The 25,592-nt window shown below is 47.5% G+C and overlaps 1 protein-coding gene across 1 annotated transcript in view; it reads left to right on the forward strand.

The window, feature by feature from the left end:
- The window catches only part of CENPI (centromere protein I), a 34,820-nt gene extending 16,281 nt beyond the window's left edge, over positions 1-18,539 (forward strand). Inside the window, exons 20-27 of the mRNA XM_054388844.1 lie at positions 170-274; positions 1,414-1,421; positions 2,759-3,513; positions 4,321-4,784; positions 5,905-5,976; positions 6,174-6,449; positions 18,210-18,282; positions 18,412-18,539. Coding sequence (XP_054244819.1) covers positions 170-274; positions 1,414-1,421; positions 2,759-3,513; positions 4,321-4,784; positions 5,905-5,976; positions 6,174-6,449; positions 18,210-18,282; positions 18,412-18,539 — 1,881 coding nt within the window. The remainder of the gene's footprint in view (positions 1-169; positions 275-1,413; positions 1,422-2,758; positions 3,514-4,320; positions 4,785-5,904; positions 5,977-6,173; positions 6,450-18,209; positions 18,283-18,411) is intronic.
- The last annotated feature ends 7,053 nt before the right edge of the window (positions 18,540-25,592 follow it).

Here is a 25,592-nt window from a genome sequence, read left to right on the forward strand (position 1 = left end):
ACAGATACCCTGTGTGTCTGTGGGTGTTTAATACCTAGGCTGCATGCTGGCAAACCGTGCAAGGGAATACTTGAAGACCTTCTTGGATTGGCTGAAGAAAGTGACAAAGATATGTCATAGATTGATAGAATGTCCTGCACATCTGCCTCTTTTCTGTGTGTTTTTGTAGGGAAAGAAGTGGAACCAGTATCTGGAATATCTTTATGCACAAGGCTTAAAGGGCCTGAAGGTCTTCATCGAAAGCAGCGTCAATCGTGTGTCCCAGGCCAACATGGTAAAGCAGAGGAGCATGACTGAGAAGACAGTGCATTGAACTGTGCCACTAATTCTTCCTTACTCAGAGGACAGAAGCAGAGCAATTACCCTCATCTGCATTTTTGTACTGATACTTATTTTAGGGAAGTGAAGACCTGGACTGCTTGGGCTGGCTTGGTTCACTAACGCTGAACCCCCTCTTGTCCTTGCTGAAATTAATTGGTCTGAAGCTGCCTGAGCTCAGATGTTTTGTATCATCTACACTTTTTAGCCTCACTTTTCTGTTGGAGTATCTGCTTTGAGGGGCAAAAAAAGCCCCCAACAACAACATTTTTCTTCTCAAAGCTGCAATGAGCAACGCTGCTTCATCTATAAGCAATGCTGATCCCTGACCTGCTTTGTCTTGCTCATTACAGTGGGTAATAAGAAACAACTTAATGAACTTTTCAGGGGGACTGTGTCTGTACTGGACTGGAGCACTGTGACTCTCTCAATTCCCTCTTGCATTGTGTATATATTGGTTTTTAAACAGGCTGACCAAACTGACCCTCCTGAACTTCAGTTTCATTATGAAGCTTCCAAAAGAGACTTTGTGCTACCATTGTTTTTAATTCTTCTTCTAAAGTACCCGGGAAATTGGTGCTCAGCTGATAAATTGTTGATGATCTGAGCACTTGGAACAACATAGCCAGCAGGTCACCATTTTCTATTGATAAGTGTAAATGGGGTTGGATGGGGATGTTCCTTTCTGTGTCTTGGGGTTTTTTAGCTCTTTAAGTGTTGTATGTTATCCATGCACATAGATCAATAAATTATATTCTGTAAAATGTTTCCAGCCTGCTGTTCTGAAGGAACTCTGCTAAAAAATTTATCTTCTGTCATTTCATTTTTAATGCTGAGTTAGAAGTTAGGAGAAACAGAACTTAAGACTCCAGAATTGGAGTGGACTTTATTTCACTGCTCTAAAATGAGGTTGGAACCACTTAAAGATAGCTCAGAGTATGAAAATGGATTTTGCATTGTGAATATTTACTCCAACCCAGTGGAGGAATCAGTCCTGAGAGTGACTCTAAAGCCACCAAAGATAAGTTTGGTCTCTACATCCTCTCCAAATCAGACTGCCTTTAGGTTGAGTACCATACTTCTTGTCTCCCATAGGTGATCTGGTTAGTATGTGTGTCTCTATTTATATGTGTGTATGTATTTGCACTAAAGACTTGGGAAGAGAGAGGTTTGCAAGAGAGATCTGAGACTGAAGTGTCATCCCTTCTCATCTGGCTGGGTTATTGCAGCTACTATCAGTGCTGCTTGCTAATTTCTAGTTTGAGTGTGCTGTATGGAAACGTCTGTATTGGGTTTGGCCAAGCTGGAGTTAATTCTCCAGTGCTGTGTTTTGCAGCAGCAGTTGATAACATAGCAATGTTTTGGCTACTGTTGAATAAGTACCCAGGCTATGTCTTTTCAATGTTTCCCTGCCCCAAGAGTACATTGAGGGATGGGCAGGATCTTGGGAGGGGACATGGCTGAGCTGGCATACCTGGACTGGCCAAAGAAGTATTCCATGCCATATGACGTCAGCTCAGATATAAGAATGAAGTAAAAGAAGGAAGTGAGGGGGATCGGTCCATGGCGTCTATCCTCCCAAGCAACTATCAAGCTTAGAGAGCCCTACTTCCCGAGACCGACCATCGTCCTGCTGATGGGAAGTAGAGACTAACATCTCTCTCTTGCTTCCGCGCGGTCTATTGCTTTTGACTATTATTGTTATTAAATTCGCTTCTATCTTATTATTAGCTTTGGTCAATTTTTTTTTTTCTTCCTCCCCTCTCCCCCTGTCCATTTAAGAGGGGGAGTGATAGAGCGGCTTTGGTGGGCATCTGGCCTCCAGGCCAGGGCCAAACCACCACAGTCTATTTTGGTGCCGAAACCCGGGAAGAAGAAAAATAAAATACATATATACATAATATAGCTGTAAACTCTGCAGTTTTTCTATAAGCCTGCTGAAGATACAAGCTTCTGTGCTGGTCACGTGGCTTCTTGATAATATTTGCTTTGTTTTGGAAACGTTTCGGTTGTTTGGGAACATGCCGAGGCAGATAATGGCTATGTGTTTGTTTCTCCTACTTGTAGGGCTACTGTTCTGTGGGAGCTATGCTGGAGAGGTTATCATTTCTTTCTCCCCGCCTGAAATGAATATAGAGAATTTTATTATGCAGGCCCCCAAGATTTTGATCCATCCTTACGTGAGCTCTCTAGTACTGCTAATCAACGTCACTGGCATGTTACGGGTTTTGTGGAGTTTGGTTCCATCATGGTATGACAGGAAACAGCCCTTGGGTGGGGATATATTGAAACGTGCCCTGAGGTGGTCGGTCCCTGGGTGGCAGGGAGTGTGGAAGGATTTGGGCAGATTCCTAGGACGGTTATCACCTCCCATAGCCTGGGACTTTACCCCAGAAGAGCTGAGCAATCCCACTAAGCTGACTCACCATCTGATACAAAGGTGCCTTGCCTATCCCAATGAGAACCAACAACTTCTTGCACTCTACTGGGGCCTGGCCTGTGCTTACCGAGCCACAGTTCAGTGCTCTAAGAAAACTGTGGCTGAGGCAGGTACTCAAACATTACCTGAGGATATCATGGTTGAGATGGGGACCCAAATGACAGCCAAAGAGGTTGCCCCAGTAGTGAAAAAGAAACAGTGGACAAGGAAGTCAACAGGTCCCTCTCATCGATTGATAAGGGATGAGGAAGATTATGATCAAGAGGCTGGTCCATCAACTGGCAGATCAGAGGCAGTGAGCGAGATCAAACAAGAAGCAGAAACTACTCAGTCCTTAACCTCGGCAGAGCTGAGAGACTTGCGCAAGGATTACAGCCGCCAGCCAGGAGAGCGGATTGCTGCTTGGCTGCTCCGGTGCTGGGACAATGGGGCTGATAGTCAACTGCTAGAAGGGAAAGAGGCCCAACAACTGGGTCCCATTGCCAGAAACAGAGGTATTGAAAAAGGGATTGCAAAGGAGACAGGCATATGTAGCCTCTGGAGACGACTCTTGTTAAGTGTGAGGGCAAGGTACCCATGCAAGGAGGACCTTATGAGCTCTCCAGGGAAATGGAACACTGCAGATGAAGGCATCCAGTACCTAAGAGAATTAGCGGTGCTGGAAGTTATCTATGGTGACTTAGATGATCAAAGTGTCTCCACAGACCCAGAGGATGTCCCATGCACGCGGGCCATGTGGAGGAAAGTGATCCAAGGTGCTCCAGCATTGTACTCAAGCAGCCTAGCGTTGATGTACTATCTAGATGAGGACACACGGCCTGTGGAGGTAGTGTCAGCCTGGCTCCAGAATTTTGAAGATAACCTCTGCACCAACTCATTCCCATGAACCAGTGCCTCACCTATTAGGTGTACCCCAAGAAAACAGTCCCCTTCTGCCCCAGTTGGAGGGAAGGGGAGACCCAGGCGCACGCCACGTGGAGTACTCTGGTTCTTCCTGCGTGACCAGGGAGAGGACATGAGGAAGTGGGATGGTGAACCCACTTATAAACTGGAAACTCGTGTTCGTGAACTAAGAGGGAAGACGGCGGTTAAAAAGGGATCATCTAAGAAGGCAGCAAAGGTATCTGCTGTAGAAAGCCAGGAGAGTAATAAACGATCTTCCAGGAGGAAAAGAACTGAGGTTACACCCCTTGATCCTGATGAGGGGACCTCTGGCCACGTACCACCTGGATCAGACATTGAATATTCTGATGAAGACCAAGAGTAGAGGGTCCCTGCCTTTGGCCAGGAGAAGGAAAGGGATGACAGAGTATATTGGACTGTGTGGATTCGATGGCCTGGCACATCAAAGCCACAGAAATATAAGGCATTGGTAGACACGGGGGCACAATGCACGCTGATGCCATCTGGGCACAAAGGTGCTGAATCCATTTGGATTTCTGGAGTGACAGGAGGCTGCCAGGAGCTGTCTGTATTAGAAGCTGATGTGAGTCTAACAGGGAGCAAGTGGGAGAAACATCCCATTGTGACTGGCCCAGAGGCCCCTTGCATTCTTGGTATAGATTACCTCAAGAGGGGGTACTTCAAGGACCCAAAGGGTTATCGATGGGCTTTTGGTGTGGCCACAGTGAACACAGAGAAAATCAGGCAGCTCTCTACCCTGCCTGGCCTTTCAGAAAATCCTTTTGTTGTGGGATTGCTTCGTATTGAAGAACAACAGGTGCCAATTGCTACCAGAACAGTGCACCGGAGGCAGTATCGCACAAACCGAGATTCCCTGGCTCCCATTCATGAACTGATCCACCAGCTGGAGATCCAGGGAGTGATCAGTAAAACACATTCACCTTTCAACAGTCCCATTTGGCCAGTGCGGAAGTCTGATGGAGGGTGGAGATTAACGGTTGACTATCGTGGCCTGAATGAAGTGACGCCACCACTGAGTGCTGCTGTACCAGATATGCTAGAGCTCCAGTATGAGCTGGAGTCGAAGGCAGCCAAATGGTACGCTACCATCGATATCGCCAATGCCGCCTTCTCAATTCCATTGGCAGCAGAGTGCAGGCCCCAATTTGCCTTCACCTGGAGGGGTGTACAATACACCTGGAATCGATTGCCCCAGGGGTGGAAACATAGCTCCACCATTTGTCATGGACTGATCCACAGTGAACTGGAAAAGGGTGATGCCCCTGAACATCTACAATATATTGATGACATCATTGTATGGGGTGACGAGGCAAAAGAAGTGTTTGAAAAGGGAGAAAAAATTATTCAGATACTTCTGAAGGCTGGATTTGCTATAAAGAAGAGCAAGGTCAAAGGACCTGCACAAGAAATTCAGTTCCTGGGAATAAAATGGCAGGATGGACGCCGTCATGTACCTATGGACGTGGTCAACAAGATAGCAACCATGTCTCCACCATCCAACAAGAAAGAGACACAGTCTTTCCTAGGCCTTGTGGGGTTCTGGAAAATGCATGTCCCAGGATATAGTCAGCTTGTGAGCCCTCTCTATCGAGTAACTCGGAAGAAAAATCAATTTGAATGGGGCAGTGAGCAACAACAAGCCTTTGAACAGATCAAGCAAGAGATAGCTCGTGCAGTGGCACTTGGGCCCATCCGCACAGGACCATCGGTGCAAAATATCCTTTACACCGCGGCCGGGGAACATGGTCTTACTTGGAGCCTCTGGCAGAAGACAGCAGGTGAAACCCGAGGTCGGCCATTGGGATTTTGGAGTAGAGGATATCGAGGATCAGAAGCCCACTATACACCAACTGAGAAGGAGATTCTAGCAGCCTATGAAGGAGTTCGAGCTGCTTCAGAAGTAGTGGGTACAGAAGCACCTCTCCTCTTAGCACCCAGGTTACCTGTGCTGCACTGGATGTTCAGAGGGAACGTCCCTTCTACGCATCATGCGACTAGTGCTACATGGAGTAAGTGGGTAGCACTGATTACGCAGCGAGCTCGACTAGGGAAACCCAACCACCCAGGAATTCTGGAAGAGATTATGGACTGGCCAGCAGGCAGAGACTTCGGAGCATCACCTGAGGAGGTGGCTCGTGCCCAGGAGGCACCACCATACAACGAGTTACCCGAAGATGAAAGGCCTTACGCTCTGTTTACTGATGGATCCTGTCGTGTGGTAGGAAACCATCGAAAGTGGAAGGCTGCTGTATGGAGTCCTACACGACAAGTTGTTGAAGCTGCTGAAGGAGAAGGTGAATCGAGTCAGTATGCAGAAGTGAAAGCCATCCAACTGGCTCTAGAGATTGCCGAGAGAGAGAAATGGCCAATACTTTATCTTTACACAGATTCTTGGATGGTGGCTAATGCCTTGTGGGGATGGTTACAACAGTGGAAGAAGACCAACTGGCAACGCAGGGGCAAGCCTATTTGGGCTGCTCCATTGTGGCAGGATATTGCCACTCGAATAGAGAACATGACTCTGAAGGTACGCCATGTTGATGCTCATGTACCTAGGAGCCGTGCTAATGAAGAACATCAAAACAATGAGCATGTAGACAAGGCTGCCAGAATCGATGTAGCCCAAGTGGATCTGGACTGGGAACGTAAAGGTGAACTGTTTGTAGCTCGATGGGCCCATGAAACATCGGGACATCTAGGAAGAGATGCTACGTACAGATGGGCTCGAGACCGAGGGGTGGACTTGACCATGGAAGCCATCACGCAGGTCACACATGACTGTGAAACCTGTGCTGCCATCAAGAGAGCCACCAGAGCTAAGTCTCCCTGGAACAGAGGGCGGTGGCTGGGCTTTCGCTACGGTGAGGCCTGGCAGATTGACTATATCGGACCACTGCCATGAACACGCCAGGGCAAGCGCTACATCCTCACCATGGTAGAAGCAACTACAGGCTGGCTGGAAACATATCCTGTAAACCATGCCACTGCCCGGAACACCATCTTAGGCCTTGAAAGGCAAATCCTGTGGCGACATGGTACACCTGAGCGAATCGAATCTGACAATGGGACTCATTTCAGGAACAATGCCATCAGTTCCTGGGCCAGAAAACATGGCATTGAATGGGTGTATCACATTCCCTACCACCCACAAGCCTCTGGGAAGATTGAAAGATATAACGGACTGTTAAAGACTAGGTTGAAGGCATTGGGTAATGGGGCATGGAGGCACTGGGAGGCAAATTTAGCAGAAGCTACTTGGCTGGTTAATTCCCGAGGATCTGTTAACCGTCCTGGCTCTGCCCAAACAGAACCCTTGCACACTGTGGGGGGAGATAAAGTCCCTGTAGTGCACATGGGAAAGTGGCTGGGAAAGGCAGTGTGGGTTGCTCCTCCTATGGGGAAAGGCAAACCCATTCGTGGGATTGTCTTTGCTCAGGGGCCTGGATGTACTTGGTGGGTAATGAGAAAAGATGGGGAAACCCAGTGTGTGCCTCAAGGAGATATGACATTGGGGGAAAGGTAATTTGAGACGTGAGTAATGTGAGTTGTATGTTGCAGAAAGTCAGAAAGTGAGAAGGATTCAAACTGATGAAGGCCTGCAAAGAACAAGAGCGACCCAATGGCTGAGACCAAGCTGGTGTTGGTGTCCAAGAGTGGAATATCCTGCTTCTCCTATCCTGAACACTCCTAAGTAACATCTGGAGGAGCAGAAGAACTTTTTTTTTATATTTTTATATGGGTCTCTTTGTGTGAAATATTGAGATGGTTTAAGTATGTAGATTGAATCACGAGTACGAGTAAGAAAGGATTTAAGCATGAGAATCAAATGAGATGATGAAAGGTACTGAATTGTGTAGAACCTGAGCGTGACGCAAATGGTATGGAATAAGGGGTGGAGATTGTATTGGGTTTGGCCAAGCTGGAGTTAATTCTCCAGTGCTGTGTTTTGCAGCAGCAGTTGATAACATAGCAATGTTTTGGCTACTGTTGAATAAGTACCCAGGCTATGTCTTTTCAATGTTTCCCTGCCCCAAGAGTACATTGAGGGATGGGCAGGATCTTGGGAGGGGACATGGCTGAGCTGGCATACCTGGACTGGCCAAAGAAGTATTCCATGCCATATGACGTCAGCTCAGATATAAGAATGAAGTAAAAGAAGGAAGTGAGGGGGATCGGTCCATGGCGTCTATCCTCCCAAGCAACTATCAAGCTTAGAGAGCCCTGCTTCCCGAGACCGACCATCGTCCTGCTGATGGGAAGTAGAGACTAACATCTCTCTCTTGCTTCCGCGCGGTCTATTGCTTTTGACTATTATTGTTATTAAATTAGCTTCTATCTTATTATTAGCTTTGGTCAATTTTTTTTTTCTTCCTCCCCTCTCCCCCTGTCCATTTAAGAGGGGGAGTAATAGAGCGGCTTTGGTGGGCATCTGGCCTCCAGGCCAGGGCCAAACCACCACAACGTCTTACAGCAGAATCCTTTAGGATCCACTAAATGAGGTATAGTTTCATAGCAGAATCCTTTGGGATCCACTGAATGTTGTATAGTTTCGTAGCAGAATCCTTTGGGATCCACTGAACGTTGTATAGTTTCGTAGCAGAATCCTTTGGGATCCACTGAACGTTGTATAGTTTCATAGCAGAATCCTTTGGGATCCACTGAATGTTGTATAGTTGTTGGTCCCTGGGAGCAGCTTTCCCTTGAGGTTGGTGTTTGGTTGAGAAAACCAAATCATATTGTGGCAGATCGTTGTTGCAGCATCACAGGTCTCTTATCCCTTGTGTTGCAAAGGTCTTTGAGCAGGTCATGCACAGTTTTGTCATTCATGTCCACAGGCTGGATCCTTGCAGGTGCAGAAATCAAGCAACAGGGCAGTAAATTTCCTTCAATTTCAACTTTATTGGTCAAGATGGCTGCTTAAAATCCTTCTTATACAGCAGTGATGTTGCCTAGCATTCCTGGGCACTTGAAATTCCTTTTAGCTTCTCTGTCTGCCTTGGAAGTTCTTGTTGTCTTTCACAGCTGGATATTGTTTCTTTTTCTCCAAACACCTGCCTACACAAACATCCCACTGGAATAGAAGAGTGGTGTATTGCCAGTTGATGAGGTCAGCACAAGGGACACAGACACCCAGATAAATAAACAAACTTCTCTTACTTTATTTATAAAACAGCAGAAGAACAAGAAAAATAATAATACAGTCAGGATAAGCTGCATCAAGGTAAGCCACCTGTCACCCTCACAGGGAAAGAGTTTTTCCTTATGTTCATGTGGAACTTCCTAGGCTCCAGCTTGCACCTGTTGCCTCTTGTCCTGGGTCAGGGCAATCCCAAGCACAAATCTAGGCTGGGTGAGGGGAGGCTTGAGAGCAGTGTCCAGGGGAAGGACTTGGGGGTGTCAGTTGGTAAAAAAACTCAGCATGAGCTGGAAATGGTCACTTGCAGCCCAGAAGGTGCGGGGCTGTGTCAAAAGCAGTATGAACAGCAGGATGAGGGAGGGGATTCTGCCCTTCTGCTCTGGTGAGACCCCACCTGCCGTACTGCTTCCAGCTCTGGTGCCCCCCAGCATACAAGGGGCATGGAGCCACTGGAGCAGATCCAGAGGAGGGCATGAAGATGATCAGGGGGCTAAGGCACCTCCCCTATGGGGACAGGCTGACAACGTTGGAGCTGTTCAGCCTGGAGTAAAGAAGGCTCTGGGAAGACTTTAAATCAGCCTTCCAGTACCTGAAGGGGGCTACAAGAAAACTGAGAAGGGATTTTTCACAAGGGCTTGCAGTGATAGGAAGAGAGGGGATGGGTTGATGCTTGAGGAGGGCACCTTGAGACTGGAGGTTAGGAAGAAGTTCTTTCCAGTGAGGGTGGTGAGACACTGGAACAGGTTGCCCAGGGAGGTCATGAATGCCCCTGTCCTGGAGGTGTTCAAGACCAGTTTGAATGAGGCCTGGAGCAACCTGGGCTAGTGGAAGGTGTCCTTGCCCATGGCAGAGGGGTTGGAACTAGATGATCTTTAAGGTCCCTTCTAACCTAAACCATTCCATGAATCTACAATTCAACTGGAAGAGAGTGCATGGTTTTGTCACTTGTGTTGGCTCTGGAGTGTGGTTCTGGATTTTTTTTTTTTTTTTCCCTTCCTGGAGGATGCTGTTTCAAGATCCGAGTTTTTACTACCAGCTGATCTCTGGAAATGCTGATTTGGGTCCTGTCTCCCCAGGAGCACATGTTGGTGGCTTACTCCAGTTCCTGTCTGGCCTCACTTCTCAGGAGGCTTCTATATGCCTCTGATGCAGGGGGTTTTGTACTACTACAAGCAGGTCAGGGAAGTGGTCACTGCAACTTAAGCACATGCTGCAGCTTGTCTGGTAGCCTGTTTAGATGCCTCTAAAAATTGAGGCTCCTCCCTTCAGAAAAATCTGAGTGGGTATTAGGTAGGATTTCAATGTACAGGGCCAGAACCCTGTCTAGGGTAAGCAGGCACAGCTTGACTGGTACCTAATGGATCTATGTTGAGTTGCACCAGCTGAACATCTGGTCCACAGTCCACAGAACCAAAGCCATCAACCCCTCCCCTGTCAGGCACCTTGGCCCTGAGCATTCTGCAGCTGAAAAGGCCAGAGCTAAGCTGGATTCTTTTGGGGGATTTTTGTTGTGGGTTTTTTTGTGGGTGTTTTTTTTTTTTTTGGTGGGGGTTTGTTTTGTTTTGTTTCTTTTTTTCTGAAGCCATGTTTGCTTTGTTGCTGTTAATCATGACTTTGTTTTGTGGGGAGAGGCTCATCTGTGTATTTTTATGCACCAGGCTGTGTTGCCCTTCCAGAGAGAGCTTGCTCTGAAAGAGTTAATAATTTTCAACCTGTTTTCAGCTGGAATGAAGAAACTGGTTCCTCTGTGTCCCTGTTTTCTATTCTCTTCTTGGCCTACTTCCCTCTGCTTGCATTTTGCATTCCTAATGCCATGAATAAATCAGGACCCAAGGATTTAGAAGGTGTGGTACAGCTGTAGCCACTCAGCAAATTGAACCTCTGAGGCTTGTAGAGCAGCCCTAACAACTGTCAATATGTGTGCTTCTGAACACTCCTAATAACACTTAACTGCTACCAAAATCAAATTCACTTCGCCTTTTCTTTTTTTTTTTCCTTTTTCAGTGTAACATTTAAGGTTTTTATGTCTCTCCCCAGGATCTCCTCACTCGACTCCCTTTGTCTTTTAGTTAAACTCAGTTGCAAGCCCTTTAGGGCCATGCAGTTGCCTCCTGGCTGCTGTGACAAAATGGCTTAGTACAAATCTTAGCACAGAGGAGAGAGGAATAAGGGAAACTGAGGGCTCTGACCTAGCTTAAGGGTTCATCTTGTTTACAGCCTCTCAGCACAGTGAAACTCCTGTCTGGCTGTGGTGCTAGATGCTCTGATATCTTGTCATTAATAATGCACACTGGACTGCTTGTGTTTATAATGCTGTGACTCCTGGGAGAGTAGATGAGGGAGCTCTTTATGTGCTCTTCAGCTAGAGGATACATCCAGTCTGGGTGAAGAACAACAGGCATTGGTAATGAGCTTGCTCTGGAGGATGAATACCTTGAAAGAACAAAGTCTCAAAGTACTGTCACAGAATGTTGGGGGTTGGAAGGGACCGCTGGAGATCACCCAGTCCACTCCTCCTGCCAGAGCAGGATCACATGGAGTAGGTCACACAAGAATGCATCCAGGTGGAGTTTGAATGTCTCCAGAAAAGGAGACTCCACGACGTCTCTGGGCAGCCTGTTCCAGGGCTCTGTCATCCTCACAGTGAAAAAGTTTTCCCTTATGTTCCTATGGAACCTCCTCTGCTCCAGCTTGCACCCAGTGCCCCTTGTCCTATCACTGGACATCCCTGAGCAGAGCCTGGCTCCATCCTCCCAACACTGCCCTGCACATCTTAATAAACATGAAGGAGGGCACCCTTCAGGCTCCTCTGCTCCAAGCTGAAGAGCCCCAGGGATGTTCCACTCCCTTCAGCATCTTTGTAGCTCTGTGTTGGACTCTTTCAAGCAGTTTCCTGAGGTCCTTCTTGAGCTGAGGTGCCCAGAACTGGACACATTCAAGGTGCAGCCTCACGAGGGCAGAGTAAAGGGGGGGGGGGGGAGGAGAACCTCTCTCAACCACATCCCTTCTGGTACACCCCAGGATGACCTTGGCATTCTTGGCCACAAGGACACATTGCTTCCAGAAAAGATTATTTATGTTGCACTAAAACCTTTCCCTCTATGGTTCTGCTTTTTTTTTTTTTTTTTTTTCTTCAATAAAAGTAATGGTTTGGATCTGATGATGGTTTGATTTCACCAGACTTTGGGTTTGACTATGAAGGTCTTTTATAACCTTCTTAGCATATGGTGATGTGGTTTTCAGCACAGGATTCCTGAGAGCTGTATCTAATTGTTACGCCTGCCTGAGTCACTCCCAAGTAGGTAGAGTTGGCAAGAGGAGGAAGCACATAAATAATGTTTGGTAAAGTGCATATCTTGTGGTGCTGCTTAACTTCTTTGCTTCTCAGTTTCCTGTCTTGTAGGAGTAAAAAACCTGCATAGCAGAAGGTAAATTTCTTTTTTTAATGCTTTAATTATTTTGGCAAGTCATTTCCCTTTTCAGGCTCGGTGCAGTCTTGCACAAATGTAGAAAACAAAACAGTTGGTCTTCAAAAAAAGCTGCAGGTACCTTACCCAGGCTCTAAATGCTCTTAGAACCTTGACAGCATTTAGAGATCTGCAGGCTCAGGTGGGATCCCATTCTGCAGCTCAACTGAGTGAGCATGCATCAGGGCAAGCTTTGGTACCTGCCAGAGCTGTGACACCAAATGGAATGCTCTGCTCCAGGCTAAGGGATGGGGTATTGAGTCAGCCTAACATGGCTCAGCTCCTGTGCCTCAGCAAGTTGCAGCAGACACTTGTGAACGTTTAATTCTCTGCCTCAAATCACTTGGGCTTTTCCTTTGAAGAATTCAGTGCTAAGCCCTTTGTGTTTATGTGCATTCCTATATGCAGTGTTTGTGGGCAGTTCTATTTGCCCGTGCAGTTTGACTTCCTCCTCCAGTATCTGTGCTGCCTCCAAGTCCCTGAGTGTGAGCTCTGCAGGAAGAGGCTGCTCTCTGCAGGTTTTTCTCCCAACCCTCTCTCCAGAGCCGAAGCCTGTAACGTTCCCATCATGGTTTGTTGTACACGGATCACTAAGCAGTTTTCTTTCTCTTAGGGCACTGCTGTTCTGTGTTGAAGTGAATCTTCTGCAGCTCCAAGGCAATTGCTTTCCTGCTCCTTTGTGTGCACAGCCCAGGAAAATAAGGAGGGGGATGGAAAGCACATTGTAAATGTGTTGACAGCTTTTGAAGAACAAAACAGCCCCTGAAAACCACCTGGCTGCCTTCTTCTCCTCTCCTGCATGTTTTTTGGTTGGTTGGGTTCCCCTTCCCCCTCCCCCCACCCCCCATTTCTATTAATTTTCTCCTCTTTTTTTTTCCTTTTCTTTTTCTTTCCTTTTTTTCTCTTCTTTTTTTCTTCCATCCTTGGCCCATATTCATTTACACTCTTTTTGACACCCACCCCTCATCTTTGGGTGCTCTCTGCTCTGAAAAGACTCCTTCTCTCCCCTCCAGTCCTCATTTCTCATTCAGGGGACTCGTTTCAATCTCTCTGCAGGGAGAAATGAAAAAAGGAAGCTTCATTCTGTTTGAGTGCTCATCAGCTGTCTGCTTGTATCAGTTCTCCACCCATTCTTCTCTCTCACCCCAGGTATTGGCTTTTAGAAAGTATCCCACTGCTTTCCTAACTGCTTCTGGCAGGGTAGAATCTGTACATGGAAGATTTTTTTTGTGCCTTTTGATGCTAGCAGAGGAGGTGCAGTTATTTATCTGACATCATTTATCTAAACAAAAGAAGGAACAGGATGGTACAATATCAGTGCAACTATTCTTAGATTCTTCTCAGGGTGAATGTGGGGCCCCTAATTCTGCTTTTATTCCTTGTTGAAAAGAGGCTCATTGTGCTCTACTCACAAGCATGCTTGCCCAGATGATGTACTGGAATTGATGGGCAGGTCTGTCCCTTTGGGTGGGATTTGTTTCTTTTGGATTTGTTTCTTTTGGCTTTGCTTTCACAGGTAGGCACAGCCCAGCCACTGAGGTCAGTGATCCTGCATCAGGAGTGAATGTCTGCTGTTTTGATGTGGATGGCTGTCTGAGAACTTAGTCTCATCTCTTCAGTTAGGAGGAGACCCAGATGAGTGAGCCCTTTATCCTGGGAAAACAGGGATTTGTGTGCTTTTGGGGAGAAATAGGATTTCTTCTAACCATAAGGGATCTTGTCCTGGCCCACAAACCTTTCACCAAACTCTTTTTCAGCAGCTGGTTCCAAAAGGATCAATGTACAGCTCTGAGGAAAGTGCTTTTTTTTTCTCTCTTCTCACTCTCTTTTTAGCATAGATAGTCCCCGTCAGTGTTCAGCTCTGTTTTCTGGATTAGGTGTTTGGGGTTTGGAAGCCATTAGGTTATCCATGCCTTGTTTCTGTGTGTAGGAACTTCACAACCTTAACTGCTTCTCCAGCACTAGTTTGGAAATTAGGCTCATAAGGCTCCACCAGCTGCTTCTCCAGTTGAAATGCCTCAGGGGTTCCTCCTCAGGGGTTGCCACATCACTCTGCACAGGGCAAAGAGCAGTTGAATGCAGGTGTGTGAACATGCCTTAACCTACTGCCTTCCTTGCAGCTGCTGCATCATGCTCCCTGAAGTCTTTCTTCACTTTGCATTCCTGGTGTGCTCCTTGGTAGTGCTTTCTCAGAGGGGTTTGGGGGAATTTATTCCACACTGGGAAATTCATTTTCTTGCACAGTCTGCATTTTAGGGTCTTAGGTAAAGCATTATTCCCTAAAATGTTTTACTGAGAAATGGAAAGGAGCTAATGAAGCTTCCAAAGGGTGGTAACAGCACTTCTGTACAAGAGGGCTATCAGCTCTGCCCTGCCACAGGCGTTGTTTTGAGACAACAGAGGACTGGGCTGTCACTTGTATCTCCCCAGAGCACAGTTCTCACCAGCCATTTTCCAGCACATCCAATTGCATTCAGGATATTCTGCATTTTGTCACCTTCTCTGGGTAGTCAGTGTGGCTGATTCTGATTTCACAAGCCTAAACTGGAATCTCTTTCAGTTATTTCAACTGACTTAAACTCCACCGGTTTAGAGGGAGTGATTCTGATGTAAATCAAGACTCTAATTTCATTTCAGCTCCGTGTTCATGCTTTATGAAACCTGTCTAGATTTTTATCTATCACATATTTGTACACTCTGTTTAGCATTCTTCACACTGAGATGTCCCTGTTGGGTAGGTGGAGATTTTTAATTTTGCTGACAAGCTACATCTTTGCCACTGAGTAAAACATAAAATGTCTGAAATGTCAGAGAAAGGCATACAGTAGGTACCTCTGTGTCTTCCCAAAGCAAGATTTTTTGAATTCCTTGGGAAGTTTCAGGGGGTTTTGTTATTATTATTTATTAAATTCTCCTCAGAAGGCAAATTTAGCATCTCAGAAACCCTCCCATACACTTTAAAAAGTTGTAGTGCTTTCATGGAAGGCTGCACTTATGACAAATCTGAGTTTGCCTCCCTGACTGCTTTTGAATTCTGAGTTGCTCAGCTGTTTGTTAGATCCTGAAAGCAAAAGGTACTGGGCCACAAGGAAGATGCTCCCAGCCATGGAACCAGCTCTTTCACCAGAGATTCTGGCTTGTCTCAAAATGTAAGCTACACTGACACGAGATTTTTCTTCCTGCTGTGTTTTGCTGCCCCTCAATTATCAATAAGTTAAGATGGATGCACTGCAAAGTGGTTTTGTGGTTTCAGACTGGTTTGTGCTGTTAATGTCTCTGTGCTGATGTCTGGCTCGTGTGGGTGTGTAACTTGGCTTGGTATCCACTCACTTTGGTTATCCATGTTGTCCTGTCCCTTAGAGATACTCTTGGTGACAGAGGCACAGTGCAGCTGGGTTTGGCCAAGTATCTCTCCAGAATGGTGTGTTTGGAGTTGCCTGAACAGCCCCTCCAGCACTCTGTTGTGGTTTCCCTCAGTGTTCTTACTTAACCCAGGACTTCACAGAATGCCAGGGGCTGGAAGGGACCTAGAAAGCTCATCCAGTCCAACCCCCCTGCCAGAGCAGGATCACCTAGAGCAGATCACACAGGAGTGCATCCAGGTGGGTCATGAATATCTCCAGAGAGGGAGACTCCACAACCCCCTGGGCAGCCTGTTCCAGTGTTCCATCACCCTCACAGGGAAAAAAAAATTGTCCTCATGCTTACCTGGAGCTTTCTATGCCTCAACTTCCACCCATTGCCCCTTGTCCTGTCACTGGGCATCACCAAGAACAACCTGACTCCTTCATGTCTCTCTTCCTATCCATCCCTGGTTTTTGGGGTCCAAATACAGCATTTCAGAATGAGTTTTGCTACATCAGCACAGCTCTTGTGGAAGCAGAAGCTATTGAGGAAGCTTTTAAAGGCAGAAGGTGTGTGGAATGGGTACATATTGTTGAGCTGGTACTCCAAATATTTGGTGTTGCTCCTACTGGAGCCAACTGCAAAGAGGTTGCTAGTTAGAAATCTCCTCTCAGTGTAGTTAGTTACATGAGGTTTCTTTGCATCCTTCTCACTGGGTGCTGATCAACTCTGCTCCTGGCTCCTGCTTCACCTACCTAGGATGGAAAAAGAGCTACCTTGGGCTCAGCCATTCACCTGCTGCAGGTTCTAGCAGGCACTACCTGAGGAACATGCTGATTTTTGAGGACTCTCTCTAAAATGTACTTTACTGAAGATCAGTTGTGTTTTGACTGCCTTCTCTGAGCTCACAGCAGTGCCCTAGAAAAGCTTTGCATCTGTTCATGTCCACCTTCTAACAATGGTGTGACACTAGAAACTTTTGTTCTCAGAGTCTCAAAAGTGGCTGAAAGGGTAGGCTTGGCCTCCCCACTGTGCTGGCCACAGCAGTCAGCAACATGAGGTGGGTTGGGCACTGTTGCTCTATGCAACAACATTTCCTGAGCCATGTTCCTCAAGGTAGGGCCTGTGGGAAGCCCTGTGGCACCATGAGCAGTTTGCCAGCCTCATTTTCCATTGCTGTGAGAAGTGTCTTGCCCAGAAATTACTTTCAGAAGCACAGTGGAGTTGTGAAGCTGTTGTTGCATCTCCATTCCCTGGGTCTGAGTGAGCCAGGTGAACCTGCATTTTGAGGTAAACCCAAGCTACCCTTTGTGAGGAATAAATGGAATGAAAATGGGCAACCTTTACAAACAGCAGTGATTATTTCTGCAGAATTTGACTGTGTGAGTACAAAATTAACATCTTTATTCTGTCAGCTCTGGCAGAATAAGGGCTAGGGCTCATTAAAGGTTGTTCTGAAAAGGACCAAGCTTTAATTTTCCCAGGGAGAGGCCAAGACAGACTAATGGCTAAAGCATGGGGCTGTGATCAGATTTGAATCCTCTTTCTGACCAAGTTAATTAAGTGTTTCTGTTTGTGTAATATGGGAATAACATCCCTGGCACCTCGAGCAGCTTGAAATCCTTGGGTGGAACAGTCTGCAGAACTGCTAACTGTTATGTACAGACTGAAATCCCAAATCCAGCTCTGCTTCTGCCCTCAGCCAAAGCAGCAACTCAAATCTTTCTGTTTCTTCTGAAGATATCCTGACATTTTAAAAACCTTGGATCAGGATTTCTTGCTGGCTTGGAGAATTAGCTCTTCCTTTATTTTTTTTTTTCATAGAAGATTAGGAAGCATATCCAAAATTAAGTCGTTTTTTTTTGCTGGTTTTTTTTGCTCTGCAATTTTAAATTGGGATATTTTAAAGTTATGGCATCTTATGCCAGACACCAAAACCGTGGTTAAGAAAGGTGATGAATGTGTCTGGGGTTTTCCACCACATTTCATGGCTGTATCTAATCTAAAATGAGAGCAACCAGTCCTGTGGTTAAGAGAGGTTGATGACCGTGTCTGGGCTTTTCCAGCACATGCTTGGCCATATCTAACCTGAAAGGAGAGCAACCAGTCCTGAAAGGGGGTGGGGAGATGTCGGCGAACAGCAGGAAGCATGTCTGAGCCCGGCAGTCTGTGTCAGGTCTCCGGAGGTCAGACCCCAGAGCCTTTGTGCGTTCGTATTTCTCCTCCCCTCCCTTCTCTTTCTCCCTCTCCATGTGTATTTTGTCTCCTCCTCCCGTTCATGTCTTTCTTTGCATCTCCACTCATCTCCCTCCCCTCCTCCGGATCGATCGCTCGCCCGCTGGCCGAGGAGACCTCCAAAGAGCCAGCCAGGCTGTGGAATCGTCCTTGTTCTTCGGCGTTTGCCGAGTCAAGGGTAGCTCCTTGCCGCCTCGGAGAGATGCTGTTACTCCTGGTGATGTGATTGCATAGCAACACAGCAGTGCGGGGCGGTGGAGGAGGAGAGGCAGGCAGCGTGCAGCCAGCAGCGCTCAGCCTCAGCATGCATCCCTGTCACAGGGTCTCCTTTGCTGATTCACAGAGGCAGCCCCAAGCCTTGCTTCCGAAGCCCGGCGGCCACTGCCCCCGCATCTCAGACCTGGTGGACTTGGAAGGTAGGCCATGACAAAATTTGTTTCCCACTCAGATCCTAGCTGGGCTGGAAAAAGGGGGAAATGGTCGGCCGGTTCACCTCGGAAATGCACTCCCTGGGCGTGTGTGTGCATGGCTGTGCTCCTTCACAGCAGCGCTGCCCGTGGATGTGTCCGTGAGGACTCACAGAGGCGAAAGGACGGCTGTCAGGGAGGACACAGCGGGAACAAGAGAGGTGGCCAAGACCCATTTGCACAAGGGAGAGGCTGGGAAACAGTAAACGATGCAGGTTCCCGTGGCAAACAATAGTAGCTAGCACCCCGATTTCCCCAGCTTTGGGTCTTTGCACAGTGAAGGCTTATTTACACTGACAGTCTTTTGGCCTGACCCAAAGGACTGCTCCGGGCAGGGTGCATGGTGGCCTTCAGGCATCCTCCTGGGAGGATTGGACAGCAGAGCAAGGAAGGGACCTAAATATTTCTCGAGTAGTAAGCGGGGATTAGGCTCTAGTCCTAGCTCTGCCTGTTTCATTCACTATCTTGCCCAGTCCAGCCTTGCGTTTTTATGTGTCCAGCCTCCCCCCCTCAGCTTCCCCCGTTTCACCCATTCCTCCTCCTCTCTCAAGGCCTTGTGTTGCCTCCACTGACCTTCCTTTTGATGTGAGCAGCCTCAGCTGGCTGTAGAAGTGCCTGCAGGAGGACCTTTCCTGTTCCCCAGGGCTCAGTCTCTGCTCTCCTCTCCATGCCAGATAGGGAAGTCTGGGCAGTGGCCCTGCAAGATTTACTGCCAGTTTGCACAAGGTTATTACCAGTGCCCACTTCAGCCAGTTTCCTTCAGCCTTCCTGCACAGCACTGCAGGTGTAGAGCTGCACTGGTACAATTGTTAGCCTCACATTCATGGGGTCTCAGTGCTGAGATTGCCGGTGTGCAGAGACAGAGATGAGGAGCAATTACTCCCACGCTTTCAAATGCTGTGGGAGAAACTGATGTTTGTTTGGGTTTGGGGTTTTAGTGTTGGGAAGGAAAAAAAAAAATCTCTAAGCAAATCTTTGTCAGTCTGTGTTTTACCTGCGCCCTAATCCAAGGTCCTTCACACCTTCTCCACTGCTCATCGATCTCTCTGGAGCCATGGGAGTTCTTGCATGATTATTCTCTTTGGTGGCCTTTGTTGCCTGACCACAGCACCCTACAGAAACACTCTGCTGAGTCCCAGCCCCAAGGCTCAGTTGTGCTAAGAGGGTTTCTGTTTTTCTGGCAGCCATGTGTAGCACATGTGCCTGCTGTAGCTCTGGTGCCACCTCACATTCTCCCCTGCCAGTTCCCCATGCTAAAAGCTACTTTCTGTGCTGCTGCAGGAATTGGCCAGGCAGGGCTCTGGTGACAAGCTTGTGATGGCACTCTGGAAAGGGATCACACTATGGATGTGCTATTTCCAACTATCTTGTTTCACAGCTCTGTGCCCAGGAATATGGGTGCCTAGAGGGCTGGAGTGGGAAGGTGTTGGAGTGGGTGCTGTGATGTGATGCTGTGTTCAGGTCCTCACTGTTAACTGTGGAAATGAAGACAAGGACCATCTCTCTCTGGATGAATACCTGAGATAGAGATCAATCCTCCTGGCTCAAACTGGCCACTGTAACCACGAAGGGGGTTGCTCAGGCTGGAGTGACTCTTTTCAAAACTAAACAAAGTGAGATAGAGAAAGGATTAAATGAATTGGTTCAAACAAAAGCCCTGAGTTCTGGAGCTGTGTGAGGAATTTCTGATTATAATGCTGTTGTGAGAAATATTATCCAAGGCTTCCACCCGAGGCTGGATGCCTGTGATAAAAGCATTAAAAAAAAAAAAAAAAAAAGGAATTGTAAGGCTCAAGGAACAAGACTGATCATAAAGAACTCAACTTTCCAACAACCCCTCATTTTCACAGGGTGTATAAAGATGAAACTGAACTTTTCAGAATTCAACCAAAATAGCTCCATGCCATTTTCCTTTGCAACTTCCCTTAGCATAAGAATAAGACTGCTCTTACACCTCCCAAGAAAGAAAGGAAATGTGACTTCATGTGGCACACAGCCTGCTTATGAAATGCATGGCCTCAGAGGGCTAGAGAGCCCCATGCTTTGGCTGGGAGTTTGTGATAAACCCAAGCATTTTGGGGGGCCAGGCAGAATATTCAGCACAGAGAAACAGATGCTAGGTTGACACTGAGAGAAAATACCAAGGAAGCTGGAAGTTAGCACAGTTACCTTGGCTGTCTCTGTGTGGTGGATGTGCTCTTCCCACTCTTGCTGCTCAGTTATATGGTGTGGCAAATGGGTGTTTTGCACCATGCAGCAAGGTTTGTTTCCTGCCTGTAACAGCAGGGAAGGGAAAGCTCAGGTTCTTGGAGGAGAAAAGCAAAGACAGAACACTCAGGATTTTGAGCATGTTTAAGAAGGTTGATTTCAAGGCTGCAGGACACAGCCAAGTCTCTGAAGAACTGGGTTTGATTTTTATGGCTGGTGCAATCATTAGGCAAGTTACTGCTGCCTTTGCTGTCCCTTTTGGGAGACTTGAAGGATGTTTGCTGCTTCCCCTGCTCCTTCTGTCTGTCAGGTCTATCAGATAGCAATTTCTCTGTGTCCAGCATGGTTGGGCTGTGTGTTTACAGCTTGGGTCCTCAAGCTGCTCAGGTAGTTATTTGTAGTCCTTGTTTAATGGAAGGTGAAGAGATGGGAAGAATTGCTAGGCAAAGTGAGTTTTGGAGAGAGCAGCTGAAAACCCAGCTGGCAGTCTGGAAGAGTGTGTGGAAGGAATTTAGATTTCAGTCTTCCTAAATAAATTTCTGTAAGTTATTTTTAAACAGAGAGAGGAGCAGTCAGTTCTGCATGGCCATGTTGTGGGCCTGGTTAGTTGGGGACATCACTGTCCCAGTTTCTGGGTGCAAGACTCACTGGTGCCATTTCTCAGCTGGAGCTTTTGTGTGCACATGTATGTCCTTTGGCTTGGGAAAATGGGGAGCAAGCACAAGTGATGTTGCTTCTTTATTATGATCTCTGGCACCTCTTTATCCACTGAATTGAAGTAACATTTTGGCTATGAGCTGGAAGTCTAAGTGGTCATTTAAGAAGGCAGCTGATTAGAAGCAGGAGTGCCCCACTTCAGCCACCCTCAGACAGGGTGCCACTTGCTCACTGCCAGGCACAGCAAAGGTTTGATGTTACTCTTAAGGACAGCTGCTTAATTGAAGGACTCTTCATTCTAATTAACAAAGGGGACCTGGTACTTAGGTGAAAGTGCAGTGTGCAGCCCAGCTGAAGCTTTGGCACCTGGATTGTTCAGCTCTTGGATGACAGGGTTGAACACCTGCCAAGTGTGGAAGATTGCTGACAGTCCTTTCCCCCTTTCCTTGTACACAGGAGCAAGTGAGAACCAGGAGACTGGTGGGGTGGGTTTTCTTGTAAGGAGCCTGTTTGGGTATCTCTTCCTGGTTAGTAAAGAGATGGAGACTAAGGGTCCATGCTCTAAGAAAGAGTTATGTTGCCTGTACACTCGGTCCTAGCGGGACAAAGACTTCTCTTCCCTCTCTCTCATCAAACCTTGACCTAGCAGGGGCATGGGAAGTAGGTCTGCTGGCCCCTCTATCTCAGGCTTCAACTATTTACTTCCATTGCAGAAAACAATTTTTGCTGAAACAGGATGTGCTCGTGCACTGCCAAGGGAGTCCTGCTGTCTGACAGCTTGGGAATGTTCCCTTTGTTAGCATCTACATGGGAGCTGAACTTTGAACTAGCCACAAGCCTCCCACCTTTCCCCTTAAAGGACACTGAGCATGCTGAGCTAGGATGTTATTACTTCTCTTGTACAGTAAGTTAAACAACAAGGAAGCCATTAACATCTCCAGCAGCAGGGAATGTGTTTGGATTTCCATTCCCCTCGTGGGATAAAGGCTTGAGATGCCTTGCCTCAAAATGTTGCCATTTTTTTTTCCTGATAGGCCAAGATCTGAAGTGGAAAGTTTCAGCCCAGAAAGAACATTTTGGAGGAAATTAGCAATTCAAAGCACAAGCCTTGTGATCAAGAGATCTCTTGACCTATATGCTGCATTTGCTGCTGATAGAAGTGGTAAAGAGCTGGAAATTCAACATCTGACATTGCACTCTAGCTTCTGTGGCAAGTCCCTGATCCTGGGAGTTACCTTCAGCACTGCAGATCAGCTGTGGTGGTAGTTCCCTCGATGTTTGGGAGAGTTGAGGGAGGGTTTGCATGGGGAGGGTTTTGAACAAGTGCAGCAAAATGTCAGGGACGTGCTGTGCAGCATGTGCACTGGTGGCAGGCTGTCACCTTCCTGCTGCCTGGGATGGAGAAGAGCTGCTGCAGAAGATGGGGCACAGGCTGTGCACCCAAGCACTGCTTTTCCAGCCAGCTCCTTCTGCTGCTGCAACAGATCTGTCAGCAGCAAGGGTGCAGAGGTCACCGAGTGGAGCAGTAAGTTGTGTGGTAGAGCTGAAAGCAGAACTGGCTGAGCAAAGACCATTCCAGCTGCCTTTGGCAGACACAGTGTGGTGAGCCAGGCTCTCCAATGCTGAATTAGCAACAGGGACAGCTCATGGAGGAGGAGGAGGAGGAGGAAAAACACTTCTACTTCATTTTGAATGCACCCTAATGTCCAAGCACTCAAAGGTGAAATGCAACATCAAAGCTTTTGGCTGTCTTATTTTTCAATCAGGGGATCATCATGGTCTCCATCTAGACTAAAAGGTAGTGGCTTGGTTACTAAAGTGTTTGGAAGCTGCAATGCAGCACCATGAAACATCCAAAGCTTCATTTCCTGAGGTGTATTAAGAGCAGAGGCAAGTGCTGGGTGCTTTAAATGCTGGAGGGTGCAAACCAGCATCATGTAATGAGGTTGTACCTGTTCCTTCTGAGGGGGGTCTGATCACCTTTGGGCACCTCCAACAAAGACCAGGTGAGAGACACCAGGTGAAAGGTTTCACTCCTTGTTTTTTCCTGTAAGAACTGCTTCTTGTGATGTCCTCCTGTGGAAGTCCTCACTTGCTTCTGCTCACACAGGCCTTCCTGGTTTTCCTTCTTGCACAGAAATGTGCCTGGGGGACCAAGCTTGCTTTAAAACTGGTTGATGTTGTCCCTTGGCTGTAGCATGTTGGGTCTCCAGCACCAACCCAAAGCCGAGTGCAGAGGGCGAGGGCTGGTGTGGGAGAGACTAGGTGGATCACAGGTTCTGTTCTTGACAGGTGTAGGCAGCAGGCAGTAAACATGTAGCTGAAAAGCATCCACAAATAAACTGCTCCACATGCTGCAGTGCCCAGACACAGCACCACAATGAAGCAATAAAGTAAAAGAGCGAGAGTCAGAGCTATTTCATGTGCCACAACAGAGGAGCAGGGAAGATCAAGAGCATTTCTCCTTGCCTGGTTCCTATAATAGCAGGGGATTTGGCAAGACACCATGTGTAGCTGTTGGTTTGCTTGCAGTCATGCCTCACCGTCTGGTAGTGTCTCTCTCTGCCACTGAATGTCCTCCTTTGGGCTGGCTGCTGTGTAGCTGAGTTATTTCCACATTATCTTGGGTTCTCCATATCTGGGCTTTGCCTTTGCTATTGCATAGAGGCAAAGAGCAGCTGAGCTGCTTCTGTCAAGCCTGCAATAAGATTTCTGTGTCAGCAAAGTGTGGCACAGGATGTGCTTGGGACAGTGGCCTTTGCTGGCACTTAGCTTCTCAGTTCATGCCAGGGCTCCATGTCCTGATAGACTCTGTCATAGCTGAAGGAGTTCATGAGCCCAGCACTCCAGAGGTGAGCCCAGAGCTGTTCTTCATTCCACAATGCTGGCAGAGAGCATGGAAACACACAGTGTCCTACAGGTGGATGTGTTTTACCCACCTCTGCCTCCAGAATTGCACTCACCCTGTGCATGGAGACTTAGCCTTGAGCAAAATGCAGTAAGATCAGAGCTAGTGACCTCCCCAGTATTGCTTCCATTCTGCAGCACTGGTGGGAGGAACAAGAGACCAGACTATGCTGGGAGGACTGGGAGCAGGGAGCCTGTGTGTGTGGTGTTGGAGGTCTGGCTGAACCTGCCGGGCCAGCACACACCACTGCAGTTATATTGCCCTGCAGCACAGGAAAAGGGAAACCTCAGGATGGCAGCTGCAGTGAGACATCACAGAAGCTCATCAGTAGGAGCCATGGATTTCCTAGCCATGCAGTAGAGCTCAATGGCATTCCTCTGATGGAGGCTTTGAGGTAAAATGACTTTCCATGCCCTAAAAACTGCATCTCTGATAGCCTGAGCCTCATTCAGGGGATCGGAGACAGCTCAGTGTAGCACAAGGATTGGAGGATTTGGTTTACCTGCTGTCAAAGACAGAAATCATTCCTTGGATGGTACCCTTGGAGTTACTTAAGACCCTGGAATTTACAACTATTAATGTGTCCTGATTGACCCTACCTGTGTGGAAAAGGAGCAGGGCAAGAGCGCTGCACTGCTCTGTGCACAGTGTTCAGTTGTGCAAATGGGCAGGAGGGGCAGAGGCCAGGACCTTGGATTATCTGCATGTTGGAGAGCTCAGCACAGGCTGTTCTGCTGGAGAGGGAGAGAATTATGACTGTAGAAATTGCTAAGGGATTAAAAGAATCATAATGTGATAAGCTGTGCTCTTAATGTGTATAATGGAGGAGGGAGAAGCAGTGAAAGCTCAAGCAGGGGAGTGAGGGACGCGACAGCCTGAGAGGTGGGCAGTGTGTACCAGGACCTGGGGGCTTTCTCCTCACCCTGGCTGTCCAGTGGGACTGTTGGCTATGCAGGATATGCTGACTGCTCCTGCCTTGCCAGGACCAAGCAGGTATTTTCTCAGCTGGTCCAAGTGAGCTGGGTATAAAGGAGCCAATGACCTTCTTCCAGCAGCACTGCTCCATCTGTACATTGGAAGCAGCCCCATCTCCACTTGGACATGATGTCTGGCTGCTGGAGCCAGGTGATAATTGACTTCTAAAAGTAGGAAAACAATCACTAAGGTAGGCAGTGGGTTGGACAGGAGACAGCAGAGTGCCTCACCCATCACAGGCAGCATTCTCAAGCAGTACTCTTGATTTGCTCTTCTGATCTCAGACATGTGGAGTCTGGCCTGGGCAAAGCCCTGTGTAGCATTCACAGCTCTTGTACCTTAGCTCTCTATCCTGCTGTGAACTTCTGAGTGCTCAGCTGCTTTCATGGCACCACCACAGGCCAAAGGTAGAGTTGTAGGATTGTGCCTCAGTTCTAGAAATTTGCCAGGTACAGGCAAATGATGCACTGATTTCTCTGGGCTTTACCTGCTCATGGCTTTGTGTAAAGCA

Source organism: Indicator indicator, chromosome 17 (genome assembly GCF_027791375.1).
Source record: "Indicator indicator isolate 239-I01 chromosome 17, UM_Iind_1.1, whole genome shotgun sequence".
Classification (NCBI taxonomy): Eukaryota; Metazoa; Chordata; class Aves; order Piciformes; family Indicatoridae; genus Indicator; species Indicator indicator.